Source organism: Drosophila mauritiana, chromosome 2R (genome assembly GCF_004382145.1).
Source record: "Drosophila mauritiana strain mau12 chromosome 2R, ASM438214v1, whole genome shotgun sequence".
NCBI classification, from domain to species: domain Eukaryota; kingdom Metazoa; phylum Arthropoda; class Insecta; order Diptera; family Drosophilidae; genus Drosophila; species Drosophila mauritiana.
Genome location: NC_046668.1, coordinates 5,984,795 through 6,001,298, shown reverse-complemented (window position 1 = coordinate 6,001,298; position 16,504 = coordinate 5,984,795). Strand labels below are relative to the sequence as shown.

The 16,504-nt window shown below is 45.8% G+C and overlaps 4 protein-coding genes across 4 annotated transcripts; 3 read left to right on the top strand and 1 right to left on the bottom strand.

The window, feature by feature from the left end:
- The first annotated feature begins 75 nt into the window (after nt 1-75).
- LOC117135506 (NSFL1 cofactor p47) lies at nt 76-1,839 on the top strand. The gene is made up of 5 exons (XM_033295737.1): nt 76-258; nt 350-552; nt 609-1,037; nt 1,168-1,512; nt 1,574-1,839. The coding sequence occupies exons 1-5, from the start codon at nt 157-159 to the stop codon at nt 1,704-1,706; spliced, it is 1,212 nt and encodes a 403-aa protein (XP_033151628.1). The 5' UTR covers nt 76-156; the 3' UTR covers nt 1,707-1,839.
- An 8-nt stretch (nt 1,840-1,847) lies between these two features.
- Nucleotides 1,848-3,328, bottom strand: LOC117135505. Its single transcript, XM_033295736.1, has one exon. The coding sequence runs from the start codon at nt 3,245-3,247 to the stop codon at nt 1,934-1,936; it is 1,314 nt and encodes a 437-aa protein (XP_033151627.1). The 5' UTR covers nt 3,248-3,328; the 3' UTR covers nt 1,848-1,933.
- Nucleotides 3,329-3,609: 281 nt separating this feature from the next.
- Nucleotides 3,610-6,579, top strand: LOC117137080 (WD repeat-containing protein CG11141). The gene is made up of 4 exons (XM_033298309.1): nt 3,610-4,041; nt 4,131-4,415; nt 4,484-5,571; nt 5,628-6,579. Exons 1-4 carry the CDS (start codon nt 3,823-3,825, stop codon nt 6,166-6,168), a joined length of 2,133 nt encoding a protein of 710 aa, XP_033154200.1. The 5' UTR covers nt 3,610-3,822; the 3' UTR covers nt 6,169-6,579.
- A 1,475-nt stretch (nt 6,580-8,054) lies between these two features.
- On the top strand, nt 8,055-12,028 carry LOC117137132 (inositol-3-phosphate synthase). Its single transcript, XM_033298431.1, has 5 exons — nt 8,055-8,309; nt 10,098-10,796; nt 10,869-11,111; nt 11,175-11,642; nt 11,711-12,028. The coding sequence occupies exons 1-5, from the start codon at nt 8,181-8,183 to the stop codon at nt 11,867-11,869; spliced, it is 1,698 nt and encodes a 565-aa protein (XP_033154322.1). The 5' UTR covers nt 8,055-8,180; the 3' UTR covers nt 11,870-12,028.
- Nucleotides 12,029-16,504: the final 4,476 nt, after the last annotated feature.

The following is a 16,504-nucleotide window of genomic DNA, read 5'->3' as shown; positions in this document are numbered from 1 at the left end:
CGAAAAACGCTCGCTTGTCAACACTGCTGGCAGCTTTACGACCTATCGATATGGGTACACACTGGCCGGCACAGGCATTTTCTCTTGTGGGTCACACTGGTGTGCGTTTTTTTGTCAATCATTTGCTTCTGAAAATAAATTAAAAACACAGGTAAAATGGCCGCGCGCGGCGATTTGATAGCACAGTTCATTGAGATCACCGGCACCGACGAGAACGTGGCCAGGTTCTACCTGTCCAGCTGCGACTGGGACATCGAGGTGAGCTTTCGCCCAACCGGCGACAACAATGATGCAGCAAATGCACAAAGTTCTAAGGCGTTCAATAATTGTGCGAATTTTACGGCTTCAGCACGCGCTGGGCAACTACTGGAGCACCCAGGCGGACTTGCCGGTTCCGGTGCCGACGGTGGGCCACGCGGACAACCCCAAACCAAAGCCGACTTCGAGTAGCGGAGCAAGTGCATCGGCATCCGCTGCTGGTGCGGACGCAGCCACCGCTACCTCGTCAGCTTCGGTGGACATCGCACCGGCAGCGACCAAGGCCAAGCCAAAGTAAGCGTTAAGAGCTGCAAGGTTCGCGATGAGTAGTAACTCTAATTCCTCGCCAGATTCGCAACGCTTAGCGACATGTCGAAGGAGTCGTCTAGTGACGATGACCAGCAGGCCTTCTATGCCGGCGGCTCAGATCGCTCCGGTCAGCAAGTGCTGGGCCCGCCCAAGCGCAAGAACTTCCGGGAGCAGCTCACCGACATGATGCGTTCTGCGCAGGAGCAAAACATCGCAGAGGTGGGGCCATCCACCAGCAGCGGCAGTGCCAGCGGAGGATCTGGCGGCGCCGTCTGGGGCCAGGGCATGCGTCTGGGCATGACCGATAATGACCACACGGCTGTGGGCACCAAAAAACCTGCTGCGACCAGCGAAAACAAGCCGGTGGTGGTGTTAAAGCTCTGGAGCCAGGGCTTCTCCATCGATGGCGGCGAGCTGCGTCACTATGACGATCCGCAGAACAAGGAATTCCTAGAGACTGTCATGCGCGGGTAAGTGGCACTCATTCCTATTGTTAATATGCTAGCAGAAGCGTATGTATGTGCATTCCGTAAAAAATGTATAAATAAGCTTTTTTGAGGTATAACTTCACGCCCAATAATCAAACGTACACTCTTCTAGGGAAATTCCGCAAGAGCTGCTGGAAATGGGACGCATGGTCAACGTGGATGTGGAGGACCACCGTCACGAGGACTTCAAACGCCAGCCAGTTCCGCAGACTTTTAAGGGATCGGGCCAGAAGCTGGGCAGTCCCGTGGCCAATTTGGTGACGGAAGCGCCAACAGTGCCAGTGGCATTGTCGCCCGGCGAAGCTGCCAACCAGGAGGCCAGTGCCCGTGATGCCATCAACTTAAATTCCGAAGCACCGTCCACTACGCTGCAGATTCGCCTGGCGGACGGTTCGCGTCTAGCTGCGCAGTTTAATCTTTCGCACACCGTCTCCGACATACGTCGCTTCATCCAAACGTAAGTCACTGATTTCGGCGACCCAGCCAGGTGATTAACCTAAGCGCAATTCGCTTTGCAGTGCACGCCCTCAGTACTCAACTAGTAACTTCATCCTGGTGTCCTCGTTCCCCACTCGCGAGCTGAGCGACGACAATTCCACCATCGAGAAGGCTGGCCTCAAGAACGCGGCTCTCATGCAGCGCCTCAAGTAACTAACTATAAGTACGCGTATATGCGCTCTCAGCGATGGGGGCAACAACCTATGAAATAAAACTGGATTTGGTGAAGTCGGGAAACCTATTCGGTCCGATCCGATGCCTATAATTATCTACGATATATACAATATACCAAAGTTGTGTGCTTACTTGTATTCTCTTTATGGCAGTCAAGTAATCTCTCAAAACTACATGTATTTAAATCTCAACCTAAACGTACGCTCCTAGATGAGTAGCTCCACCTCGTTGCGGAGCACGTTGATGTGCTCCATAAAGTCCTCGCGAACTGCGTTCCGCCAGTCGTGCAGGCCATCGCTGCCCACATGGTCGCAGTCCACGTAGCGGTGCACGAATCCGGTTGATAACGATAGTTCCACATCGGATGTACTGGCCAAGAGCTGTGCCGGCGGCAGTTCCAGGCGATTCAGCAATGTTTTGAACTCAGATCTTCGCTCCGGGTCGTACTGAACGTTGTCAGGTAACAGTTTCTTCCTCTCATCGAAGCACACGGACATGGTTGCGAGTTCAAAGCGCGTGATCTCGGAGGAGAAGTGTCGCAGCTGCTGCTGGAGCGATCCCTTCGCATGGTCCCCAGAGAACTTTGAGTTGGGGAAGAACAGCTCGTTGGGGCGAAGTAGAAGGGTGAAGCCGGCGTGGTTCACATTTCGCAGCAGGCAATCCGTGAGTAATAGTTGGTGGATCCGCGAACGTGTGCCGTTGGTCTGCTGGAAGGGAAAGTTAAACGGCAGGCCATACAGATGGATGTTGGTGCGCTCCAACAGGTGAAGCACTTCCTCGGGCAGTTCATCGTGGTTGTAGACCAGGAAATGGTCTATTCCCATGGCCTGGTGGAACAGGAAGAACTGCAGCAATGCATTTTCACTACGTGCGAACTTGGAGGTCATGTTGAAGCCAACGAGATCAACGCAAATGGTGGCTGGTAGACGGTGCGCTACAGCTACCACCTTGCCGTCGCTCTTCTTGCTCGCTGGTTTAAGGTTCCGCAGACGCAGCTTCACTGGACTCCTGGTGGTTGTTATGTCCGTGAAGGAGACACTGCCGGGCTGTCCGAAATCGCGGCTCACCTGGCAGAAGAAGTGATAGCTGGTGAAGTTGGAAGACTTGTCATCTACAAGGCTCTCAATGGAGTCCCTCTGAAAACGAAACTTCCCCTGCACACTGCGTCCGCCCAGAAGGTCCAGGCTGCAGCGGAAGTCGACCACTGCTCCCTTTTTTCCGACCACCAGAACGTGGGCTTCGCCGCCGGCCACCAGTTCGTTGCGCATCCAGAAGGCGGAGTAGGCATGGAAGGAGTCTCCGATCACCTGCCACACGGGCAGAGGGCGCCACAGCAACTGCGCTCGGTCCTCCTTGGTTCCGTTCTCCAGGCGCCGGAGGACAGCGGCATCGTTGCGTCCGAAGAAGTTTACGTACTTGAGCACGTACTTGAGGCGATTGTTCTCGGTCTTGTACATCAGCAGGATGCTCACGCTGAGGCAGGAGATGAGCAGCAGCACCAGCTGCTGGTATTTCCGCATCCTCGTCCGTTAATCTTAATGCAAGTAAAACAAAAACAATTAACAATACACTCCCTAAATTGATCCCGCCAGCAACAGCTGATTTCCAGGGCTGGCAGATGCTCGAAATATATTCAGAACGTTTGGCGGTGAATTCAAAAGTCCACGTTGAGCCAAGCTGCTGCAAATTCGTTATTCATATTTGGTCGACCTGGATAAAGTAATTACCGAACCATAAACATGTTAGCTTAGATTGTATAGTTCCAGTCCAGCTCGTTGAGCAAATCAACGATCTGTATACATTCGTTAGACATCTTGAATCAAATAGAAATTCGTTATATGTTATCTTTCTATGTGCAATATTTTCAGTAAATTTACAAATAAGCATCAAAGTTATTGTGGAAGCTCGCATTTTTAAATGACCCGCCCAATAGAGCTGCCCACTTTTATGTATATAGCGGGCGTTGCCAGATGCCAGCAGCTCGGTTTTGTTGATTGTTGTGTTGAGCCAGAGCAAAAAGGAAACACCGATAAAAGGAGAGAACTGCGAAATCCGGAAGTCCCCGTCCTGAGGCGCAATTTCCCCCAGCAAGGACATGGCCAGCAGCAAGGAGTTGTGCTCCATCCGGGAGTGGGCGCCGCTCACGGAGGTCATCGAGCGGATTCCGGCGCGCCTGCAGCGCGGATTCTTTCCGGCAAATCTCAACCTGACCTGTGTGGACGCCACCGAGGAGTTCCTGGCCGTGGGCAGCGACGCGGGCATCGTGTTCTGGTATAATCGCCACACGGGAGAGATGCAGAAGCTAAAGGCGGAGGTATGCTTCATGATGACTCATTCTCGTTCCCCGGGCGTGCGTGTGGTTCCCCCATTAACTCAACGTCGCTCTACCCCTTCCCCTTAAAGGTGGCCACTCGGATAACGTTCGTGCGGGTTGTCAACTCCGTGGAGTACATGGTTGCAGCTGGGTGCGCCAACGGGCAGGTGAGCATCTTCCAGATACAGAAGGAGCTGCCACGGGACCTCGATTTGGTGGCTCCTTGCACCAAGAGTCGGCCTATTGAGCGGTACACTATCCGGGATCTGCACAAGTGCGTGATAAGCTGCTGCGAGTGGTCCAAAAACGGGATGAAGCTCTACTCCGGCGATCGCCAGGGAGTGGTGGTGCTCACGGAGCTTGATTACCAGGCGGTAAGGAGCCATCCTTTATATTTAAATGTTTAAATTAAGCAATTGCTTATTGTGACCGTTGAATGCAGCACCTCAGCAAATCGGTGGAGATCTTGAGCGAGGCATACGAGATCGTACAGCTTAGCGTGCGGCAGAGCCACCTACTGGTGGCCACCCTCTACCGTTGCATCGTATGCCAGCTGGACGCTCAAACCTCGCAGTGGAACATCACCCAGGTGGGAAAAAAGGATCGCAAGCAGCTCATCGACTGCGGGGCCATCTTTCTGAAGAAGCAGGAAGCAAATAAGCCGCAACTAGTCTGCGGACGTCCTGGCCTGCGCTTCTGGGTGGCAGACGCCGCGGGAAATGTGTCCAAAACAGTGTTATTCCGAGATGCCGTTCTGCGCAGTCCCACCTGGGAAATACCTATTCTGAATCCCAAGCAGCGCAGTGAGCCGTCCAGTACCCACCACACGACTGCGTCCACATCTTCGACTAGACCTTCTGGACTGGCAGATGGCGATGCGGGCTACGTGGCCAGCAGCAACTTCCGGCAACTATATCTCTACGATGGCCACGACTCACTACTGGTAACACACGACGATGCAACCCTGTACATACTCAACTTGGAGAGACTCAAAGTAGAAGCCGTTGCGCGAGGATTCCGGAAGATCCTTGATTTCTGCGTCTGTGGCAAAGAGATCTTCGTGCTGGAGGGCAATCGCACATTGCTGCGTCTAGCTCCGTTGCCGGAACCACCAAACAAGACGGCCAAAGTCATCTTCAATCCCCTGATGCCGCCTCCAGTTCCGGTTCTAGGATCGCACCTATCACAGTTGGAGTCGCCGATGGAGCTCCATGCGGAGCCCCTTCTTCAAAACGCAGAGGAGTGTTTCGAGCTTTCACCGGGGGAGCAACTGAACCTGAATGTGCCCATCGAAATAGCTGTGGAGTCGCCACTGACTCAACAAAATCGCCGCTTGGATATCTTCCGCCGCATCGGAGAAATGGACTTCGAGCAGTCCATTGTTCACACCACCCGCAAGACATCCGTAGGCAAACCGCCCGAGGTCAGTGGTGTGGGAATTGTTGAGATTGGCCATGAGACCCATGAGCATCGGCTGCCGCTTACCAATGCCGCCACTCTAATGGAGGCGAGCTACTGCCAAATGGAGAAGTAAGTAAATCATATGTATTTCACTTTATATTTGATATTAACATGGCTACCCTTAGCAATGGTCTGGCCTCTCCACTGGACATGAAGACAGCCTTTCTTCAGCATCTGCCCGATGCGCTAAGTCCCACCACCTTGCAGAAGACCGTTGCGGAAAAGGCTAAGACCCTGGCCGCCGAGCTAGATCTGCCCGAGGTGCATCTAGCCCCGTTGTCGCAGGAGGAGCTTCATGCTGTCCAGGCTCAGACCCCCCAACTAAGCGACCCGCTGATCAGGTGCTATCCCACGCACCTGGAAGAGGCCAGTGTCCAAACGAGTTCGCGGGAAAATCCAACCAACCCAGCAGATGATTATCATGTAGGCGAGCCCGTAGATGGGATACGGTCATTTGGCGTCTCCAAGCGTAAGATGGCTCCGCTTAAGTTCGTCATGAGCCAGCCAAAGCCGACTCTGAAGTTGGAAGAGAACAGGGATGAGGAGGAGTACACCAGCTTCCTACCCGATTTTAGGCGGGCTGGCGATCCACTGGCGATCCGCAAGGAAACGCCAGCCACCAGTGACTCAAACACCTCCAGCGAGTGGGAGTTTTTGGACAACTAGTTCAGTATTAGAAATAAGTGCATACTCATTCGATTCCATTTGCATTTTCGCACTTTATTCTCTTTGTTTCTATGTTTGCAAAAGTGTTGTGTTTATTAGATTGTGATCACCGTGATTTAGTTACTCTTTTTAGTGAAATTTACATAAGTGTACATAATGTTAGACGTATCGTATACTGACCCCGCCAGTATCTACATAAATACATATATTTCAAGTTCGAAAGCAACCCAACCATTCTTTAACACTTGCTGATCCCAAAAATTGTATCGTTTAGCACCTAAGCACCAGTGTAAAATATTATCCTTTATTTGATGTTATTGTACCCTTGTTTAAGATATTCGAATACTTTAAGTATTTGCTACTCAAGTTCAAGGTCGCTTTGCAATCACGAAATACATTTATTTGATACAAGTGCAAACATTTCGTCCAAAGGGTGTCCCCCCAGCAGGAAATGGATACGGACTGATACCGCGTACTTGGTCGTTGCTTTTTTTCTGGAACTACGTGTCAGACTTGAGCCGGCGATAGAGTTGCATGTGAGGGAAACGAGACGCCCACGCCCACACCCACTGCAGCATGTGCCCGGTGCCCGGTCTGCTGATTGCTCCAGCGTAGCAATTCGGTATGGAACCTTCTTGATCTGCAGTGCAAACGGACCGGCCCACTGCATTGATTGATCAACAAATAGTAATTCGAGCTCCCTTCGCACTCAATTGGCTGCAATAATGGAAAGTTTTGAGAAGTTTCGCTTACATCTGGCTTCCAGAAGATTCGACGAAGCCTTCTGCCTGCTCTCACGGGAAGACTAAGCTAAATGGTACCGGAAAATTGAATTCTACTCATGCATGTATGCAGTTCCAATCGAACAGATGGTACTGAGATTTTTTGAAATTGCTTATAATTATGATGATGTAATGATGTAGGGAGGCTAAGGGAGCTATTAAACCTAATGGAGGACATTCATATCCGTACCTCATCGGTCAGTAAAGAATTGTATCTATGTATAAATATAAAATATAAAATCAAGAGAGAAGCTATATTCGATCTCCTCGACTATCAGATACCAGTTACTAAGCTAGTGGGTATGCAAGGGAAAATTGTAGAACTTTTTGACATACTGATAAAAGTCGGCAAGTAAAATCCCACGAAGTAGGCGTGGCCAGAGGTGGCGTCACCAGAATGCATGCTTAATCTGTACTTTCTAGCTTCTATAGTTCAGGTGATCATACGGACAGACAAACGGACACTCATACGGACATTTCCAGATTGACTACGATAGCGGTCCTGATCAAGAATATAAATATTCTATTGCCAATAACCTTGTTCGGAAATATTTTTAAACATTAAATGTTACCAACGTTTTAAAATAAAGATTAAAATCACATCCACTGTTTAAAAAATCTTAAATATTCCTAGACTCGATTAGTTCTTATAAAGGATTTTTGAATTACTTTCTTTTGATAATGGCCTAGAATTGACTAGCTATTATAATGGATTTGTAAATATTCTTTTCTTAAGAATGTATTTCTGATTTCCGTTCCGAATTTTACGAAATCTATACGATTTTGTTACAAATCATTTGAGATAAGAGCAAGTGGGAAATTCCAAGATGTATTTTCCACGAATTCGAACTCAATTGGGCAATCAATGAATTATGTAAATAGGTGTACTAAGATCCACGGCTGGAAAGAGGCGGACAGAAGGACTACGTGATGCTCGTTGTGAAATCCCACGCTTGCCGGAAAATTTCCGATATCATCTGGTTCCTATAAGTGCGCCGCAGAGCGTTTGTGGAGAGTATATGCACATATCGTACATGAGTCGCGGAAGAAGAGAGTGCGCCTCTGCCCGCGGGAGTCCATAAAAGCGGCCCGATTTCCACTCAACCGAGTCATTCGCCGCGAACCTTTGCCTCGACCACATCGCAGTCTTCTCTCCAGAAGCCAGGAATTCCAGAAACGAGCACATTGAAACGCGCTAATTGGCAAGTGTGTTAGCAAAAACATCCCAGAATGAAGCCCACCAATAACTCAACCCTGGAGGTAATCTCGCCGAAAGTGCAGGTGGATGATGAGTTCATCACAACCGACTACGATTACCAGACATCCCATGTGAAGCGCACCGCCGATGGACAGCTCCAGGTAGGTCCAATCTTCAGGGGATTGCTTTCCGAACCAAAGTCTTTAGTTGATCGGGAGCATCACCCACTTGAACGATATTGATATCGAATGTGGTGCGAACAGCCATTTTCCGGCTGACCTTCACATTGAACTTTTCCAACAGACGGGATGGATATGCTCTCCCGCTCAAATGCGCACTCGCCTGCACTGGGAGAATAATAATCCTCACCTGGATGATGAAATAGTGGTTTATTTTGTTTCGAGTTAAGCATTGCCCACCTAAGACCAATTGCATTCTATTTTACAACACTGAATTTTGAACATTTAAATTTAAATTTAAAACAAGCAATGTTCAAATTAGGAACTTAATCAAAAAGCCATTGAACCATGTTAATGTGATTTAATACTATTACTTAAACAATCAAGCACAATCAATTTAAAATCTTAACTAAGAGATAGCTCATTATAGCATAATTAAGTGAAACTTGCTACCAATATAAGCGTTAATGTGGCAACTAATTTCTCTGCGTGTTGGCCCACTGAAACTTTCCATTATCCAGCAAAGGACCGAGCTGTGCCGAATTCTCGGAGTCCATAGGGACCACTCCCCGGAATCGCCGAATAACAAAAATAGCGATAAGAGGGCCGGCCTCCCATCCACTCGCACTCACACGGGCGGGGCGTTACAGTTCAATTTATTGATTGCTCAGCGGAACAGCTGACGACAAATACGGCCGATAGATATCTCGTCACTATTCCGGACCGAGCGTGGGTGGCGTGATTCTGTGCGCAGGCGCCTTTTCGCCCGCTCAAATGGCACCTAAACAAATAGGGATGGAGCTGGTGCACCCGACTCGAAACCCAATAGCCCATTTTTCCAAGTGATTGTGGTCGCGGTACGTGCTCTGTTTACACCGCCTGCAAACAATACACTCCACCCATCTCACCCATCACCCATCTCCCTCCGCCCACGGACACTTGCTGCGCCTCAAGGTCACTGTCAGGCGATGCCCGCGAAGAGAGCAACTGACGTAAAGAGAGAGAGAGCGCCTCTCTTAGCCGGCTGAAGTGAAGTGATAATTTCGCCGGCCGGCATATGGACATCTTGTTATCGGACTTTGGACCAACACGTTCCCAAATTATTATTGCAATCATCATCATCATCATTATCATTACTTATTCATCAGTTTATACTATATGGCATGTTTGTGGTTCAAATCAAAGAGCGCGTTGACTCGGCAAAAACAGATATCGAGCAAGAACTGCCCAAATCAACAACATTCAAATGCGGTTATACGACCGTGCGATACCTCTTACGTGTAAATATTGCATGTGTCACATGATGTGATATCAGTTTAGTAACGAAGTTTCATCAATTAAAACACATAACATTACATATGTATGTAACTATTTCAGACCATAGAGATTTCGTGAAATTTTTTGTAAGAAAATTCATTGTACCTTTGTATGCTTATATGATACCATTTTCCTGGGTACTTTAGTACTTCACATAGTTCACTTACACCTATGTATATCATATTGTAACTAACATAAGATAGGTTTTTGGTTCCATGGAATCAAATCGTTGTGTTGCCAAGAGCACCCAGTCGCAGATATCCCCCTTGGCAACATTAAGAAGGGGTGAATTTCAGGTTTGCTTCCCAGAAATCGCGTGATCATAATTTATGCTGCTACCTGACTTGGGTGGCTAATGTGGAATATCGATAAGGTGGCCGGACCTATAATAAGACCAAACGGGTTGTGCCATTCCTCCTGCTTATCGGCTCTAATCTCCCACCGATCTTGCAGGTGCACCCCCAGACGACGGCGCTGAAGATACGGACGGGTCGCCATGTGCCCAAGCTGGGCGTGATGCTGGTGGGATGGGGTGGCAACAACGGATCCACGCTGACCGCCGCCCTGGAGGCCAATCGCCGCCAGCTGAAGTGGCGCAAGCGGACGGGCGTCCAGGAGGCCAACTGGTATGGCTCCATTACCCAGGCGTCCACCGTCTTCATTGGATCCGACGAGGCCGGCGGCGACGTGTACGTGCCCATGAAGGAGCTGCTGCCCATGGTGGAGCCCGACAACATTGTCGTGGACGGCTGGGACATCAGTGGCCTCCATTTGGGTGACGCCATGCGCAGGGCCGAGGTCCTGGACGTGGCTCTGCAGGATCAGATCTACGATCAGCTGGCTCAGTTGCGCCCACGTCCATCCATCTACGACCCGGACTTCATCGCGGCCAACCAGTCGGATCGGGCTGACAACGTGATCCGTGGCACTCGTCTGGAGCAGTACGAGCAGATCCGAAAGGATATCCGCGACTTCCGCGAGCGCAGTGGCGCCGATTCAGTCATCGTCCTCTGGACTGCCAACACGGAGCGCTTCGCGGATGTCCAGCCTGGCCTGAACACCACCAGCCAGGAGCTCATCGCCTCCCTGAAGGCCAACCACTCGGAGGTGTCACCCTCCACGATCTTTGCAATGGCCAGCATCGCCGAGGGGGTAAGTTATTCTCCTCCATTCTATTGATAAGCAAGACTAATTACCTAATCCACCATGTATCCACTCCCACAGTGCACCTACATCAACGGCTCGCCGCAGAACACCTTTGTGCCCGGACTGATCCAGCTGGCCGAGGAGAAGAATGTTTTCATTGCCGGCGATGACTTCAAGTCCGGCCAGACCAAGATCAAGAGCGTGTTGGTGGATTTCTTGGTGGGAGCTGGTATCAAGCCGGTGTCCATTGCCAGTTACAACCATCTGGGCAACAACGATGGCAAGAACTTGTCCGCTCCCCAGCAGTTCCGCTCCAAGGAGGTAAGAGTCCAGCCCGTTTCCGGGATTCATTCTCTTATTAATAATAACCCCTTCTCATGACAGATTTCCAAGAGCAACGTGGTGGACGACATGGTTGCCTCCAACAGGCTGTTGTACGGACCCGATGAGCACCCCGACCACGTCGTGGTAATCAAGTACGTGCCCTATGTGGGCGACAGCAAGCGGGCCATGGATGAGTACACATCGGAGATCATGATGGGCGGCCACAATACCCTGGTGATCCACAACACCTGCGAGGACTCGCTGCTGGCCACCCCGCTCATTCTGGACCTGGTTATTCTCGGCGAGCTGAGCACTCGCATCCAGCTGCGCAGTGCGGAGAAGGAATCCGCCCCATGGGTTCCCTTCAAGCCAGTCCTTTCCCTGCTGAGCTATCTGTGCAAGGCTCCCCTGGTGCCCCAGGGTTCCCAGGTGGTCAACTCGCTCTTCCGCCAGCGCGCCGCCATCGAGAATATCCTGCGTGGCTGCATTGGTCTGCCGCCCATCTCACACATGACCCTGGAGCAGCGGGTAAGCAAGATCAAGTCAAAAGCAATCATTGGGATACATAATATCCTCGATTCCTTCTATGTTCTCAGTTCGACTTTTCCACCATCACAAATGAGCCGCCTCTAAAGAGGGTCAAGATCCTGGGCCAGCCCTGCTCCGTGGAATCGGTCACCAATGGAAAGAAGCTCCATGCCAATGGACACACCAATGGGTCCGCCAAGCTGGCCACCAACGGCAATGGTCACTGATGGGTGGCCGCATCGCTGATTTTCGATCGGAATATATAATTGGAATATATATGGTTTTAGTTGGATAAATTACGAAATAGACTTAAGCTACTATTACTAACTGAATCGTTTAAATATAAAAAGGCGTAATGGACTGTTGTCTGTATACCACAAACCAAATATTTATTTCTTATGAGCACGATCATATCATATCATATCATTTCTTAGACAGTTTACTGGATATGGAACACACCTTAAAATGTTTGGGAAACAACAATGGAGGAGGTTCCTGCATTGAAATACGAAATAATATCCACATATAGCCTTAAAGGTATATATTTTTTATGGACTATATTTTGAATGCTCTAAAAGATGAAATATGAATCAATTTTGGGTTAAGATGGACTTCTTAGGAGAAAAAAAACGAAGATTTTAGTAGTTTAGTTATTAACATATAAGAAGCTTTTTGTTCTGCTAGTTCAATTTCATTTTTTTGAAGGCATGAAAATAACATGAAATAGAAAAAATTAATGTCATCTTTCAGGCGAAAATCGCTGTCTCTTGTGGTCTTGCTGCTAAAAATCTCAGCCTTCTTTCTGACAGTCCAATCTGTTTGATTCCGATGATTGTTGCTAAATATTATATTATAAAATATTATATGAGTGTAGAGTTAGGTTCGGTAAGGCACTTTATTTTAATAGAGGTAAACGATAAATTAGGACTTAAGTACTATCAAATACCATATAGCTCGATTTGTAACTAGAACCTACATATGTGTTTCGGAATTCGCAAGTTGATATTAAAACTAATTCAGATTAATGAATAAATTCAGGTTGAGGAAAACAAATATGCACACGCTTTCTGTAATATGAATGTCTAAAAGAATAATTAAAGCCGCTAAAAAATATGCAAAGAAAATAAGTTCTTCAAATTGTGTCTTTACAATTGTTCCATACATTGCCCCATAGGCCAAAAATCAAAAAATCCATCACACCAAACTTTTGCAAAGTATTTGCCAACTGTCTCTAAAAAGTTCAAACTTCTAAGTGGCAAATCGGTTTTTGCTAGATATGTAACGGGACTCTCAGAAAAATTCCTCAAAGTCGTGAATACGTGTCAGCTATTTTCAAAATAAAATTGTACTTTGAAGTTGTCAAACGTTTGCTATTGGGCTCCGATTAAATTGATTTAAAATGGATTTTAAAGTTAAAGGTATTGTTTTTTTATGTTGTTATTTATAATAAACTTGCATGTAATTTTGTCCTGTGAAAATATTTTGATTGAACTAATTATTTTGTGTATTTTGTGAACGTATTTTCTATGTTTAGCTAAAGTTTTAGTTATGTTCCCCCCAAAACCCCCCAATGTGAGTATAATCTATGTTTTCTATATTGTTTTAATTTTGTTACAAAATAAATCCGTCAAAATTCAGAGACTATGGTCTAGATACCACAAAACTTCTGATTGAAAAATATCCTTGGTACTACCTCCCCCCCAAAGTGCACAGTTTTATTACATAATAAAAAATTGCTCAGTGTCTATTGGAAAACATTCCGAAGAAGCTACACAGGCAAAAAATAGGGACATCAAATTGTTTAAGTTGAGACATACGCGAAAAATATCAACAGTACTGACAAATACGGACTTTTTGAACAGACTTCTTTTGAGCTCTGATCCATTTATTACTGGTCAAAGAAAACTTCCATGCAAACCCAAGTCAAAGCTTTTAAAATCTGCGATTGATTTACTTGAGCAAGCTTTTTAATTTATATATTGTTTCACCTTGTACATACATTTTTGAATTTTTGGATAACTGAAATATAAGTATATCAATGTATATAATCTAACAAATTATTTTGTGGTTGTTGTTATTAAACGAATGACAAATTTTCATTCAATATGGTTTGCAACAAATGATTCCTATAGCAGCCTTAATGATATAGCATACAATTTTCGCTAAGCTCGCCCTGGATATATGTACTCGGTCCCGTACTGGTCCCGTACTCGGTCCCGTACTGGTCCCGTACTCGGTCCCGTACTGGTCACGTACTCGGTCCCGTACTCGGTCCCGGTTTTATTTAAAAATTTGTATACTTAATTAACATTATTCAACTTCTATTGTTTTTTTTCTTTTTTTATTATTTACATTAAATTTATTATTTTTAAAAGAAAAATTATAAATTTATAAAGTTAAATACGGGAAGCAAAGATTAAGAACTAATAATATAATATATAAACAAGGAATTGCTATTTAGTGTTTTTTTAATTTTTATAAAAATTAATTAATTAGATTAAAATAATTTTTATTATCCGCCTTTATGAGTGGCGAGTATGATCGGCACCTGCGACGCAGAGTGTCATATTGATTCGGGTACCGCACAACCGGGTGGGTGGTTGCTTGAACATTCAGATCTGACTGGGTGTTTGTAAGTACCCGAGATGTGCGTGAGGGGTGGCACCTGCACCCAAAACTGCTGGGTGTGCAAAAAATGACACCCTTGCAGTTCTCTGCTCCAGACCTTCAACGTATGCGCCATCTCAATGCCACACCGCATGGCGTTGCATACTTTGCGGCGCGAACGCCCAGTGAATAATGTGCGCCGGAACTGCCGCTTGTCGATGCACAGTGGTTCCCATTGTTGAGGTAGACATTCGAAACGTAGCACAAAATGTTCTTATTTTTGTAGCAAAATTATATGAAAAAATTTAATTATATGAAAAAAATCGAAATCAAATCAATCAAACCGGATTGGACCACTATATCATATAGCTGTCATATGATCAGTTTGAAATTAAGTGTTAGTATGGAAAACTTTTTGTTTTCAATTATTTTGCAACGAGAACTTGGAATTCTGCATAACAAATTAGTATACACAGGGCGAGCTTAGCGAGTATTGTATGCTATATCATTAAGGCTGCTATAGGAACAATCAGACAAAAATCGTGATTTTGTTTGAAAAATCATTTTGTTGCAACCAATATTGGATGAACATTTTTCATTCTTTTAATACCAACAACTACAAACTGTGCATTGTGATAAGATTCTTTTGAGAATGGTGTGAACCCACAATAAAGAATTTATTTACCCATCTGTTGCGATATCGAACTTTAATAGATTCTTATCTTGGATATAAGGCGTGTGTCGTATTGTAGCCTCAGAAAGTTACACACATCACCATCAGGAACTGAAATATTTACTTTATGAAACTCAATCGACTATAGCTCAGAATACTATTTTTATATCCGTTACTCATAGAGTAAGAGGGTATTTAGATAAAGTTAAAGAGTAAAGAATATTTCTATAGTAAAGTAAATATTCTTGATCAGGATCAATATCCGAAACGATCTGGCCGTGTCCGTCCGTGTGAAGGTTGAGATCCCAGTTTTGCCAATTTCTATCGGTATAGTAAAAGCACTTTGGCCACGCCCCTTCTAACGCCTAAAAACCTCCCAAACTGTCACGACCACACTTTTGAAATTTTATTGAAATTTTATTATTTGCCTATTTCTGGCGGGAACTGGCGGAATCTGGTCCGTTCTGGGCTTTCGGCTGGGCTATGGGATCTGGCCGTTCAAATGAAAGTCTCGATCTAAGGAACTATAAAAGCTAGAAAGTTAAGGTTAAGCATGCAAATTCCAGAGACATAGCTTACCATAACGCCCAAAGCTGCCACGCCCGCAGTTTTAAAGAAAATGTTGAAATATTTCATTTTATATGAATTTGTATTTATGTTTCTTGTTTTCATAATATATTTTACGAGACATGCAAGCATTGGGATTTAAAATGACATTCCTTGAATAGAAATTACGCTGAACACTAAACTTACTAATTCTTTTAGGCACAGACTAGTAGGAGTATAGTGGAAATGCCAAGAAATAGGCCACGTACTGGACTCCCATGCCTTATGTCCCATCCTTCAAAATCGCTGGGTGTTTTATCCCCAATTGCTTACCTATTCTATTATGGTGTCACACGTGATTAATATGGTTATGGGTGTCACATTAGAGAGTAATTAGTTCCTGCTCAAAGCAAGCTTATCGAGGTGACCCACTCGCACTCGAGGCAATCAATTCGATTCCCATTCGACTTGTGTGATATAGTGGCCTGTGCAGGCGATTGATGCACAAGTGTATAATTAACTTCATTCTACGATATACACTGTGTTCAAAAAAATAGCAGTGCGATGGAAACTAAGAAACACAAATGTATTTCTCCATGTCCCTTTTTGGAATCCACTTTTTATTCCACTTATTTTTGTAAAATGGAATGTATAGATATAGAAAAAAAAAAAATCCCGTCAGTTTTTCATGTTATCCTTTTTTTATTTACATTCTTGAGCAAATTCACCACTTTTAGGCTGTTCATTAGAATAGCAGTCTCTGGTTTTGTCCATCGTAAAGTCTCGAAATGATCAATATTTTCTAAAAAGTGAGTTTGGTTAAGATAATTCGTATATTTTAAAGGGCAATAAATTAAAAAAAAATTCAAAAAAATTTATTTTAGTGGGTAGAGGACACCACTCCTCCCAGGAGAAAAGAATGTTAATTTTTAAGCTTAGAAAGGAAGGAAAAACATATAAGGACATTCAAAAAACCCTTGAATGTTCTGCCAAAATGGTATCCAATGCCATTAAATATGAACGGAAGCCCGAAAAC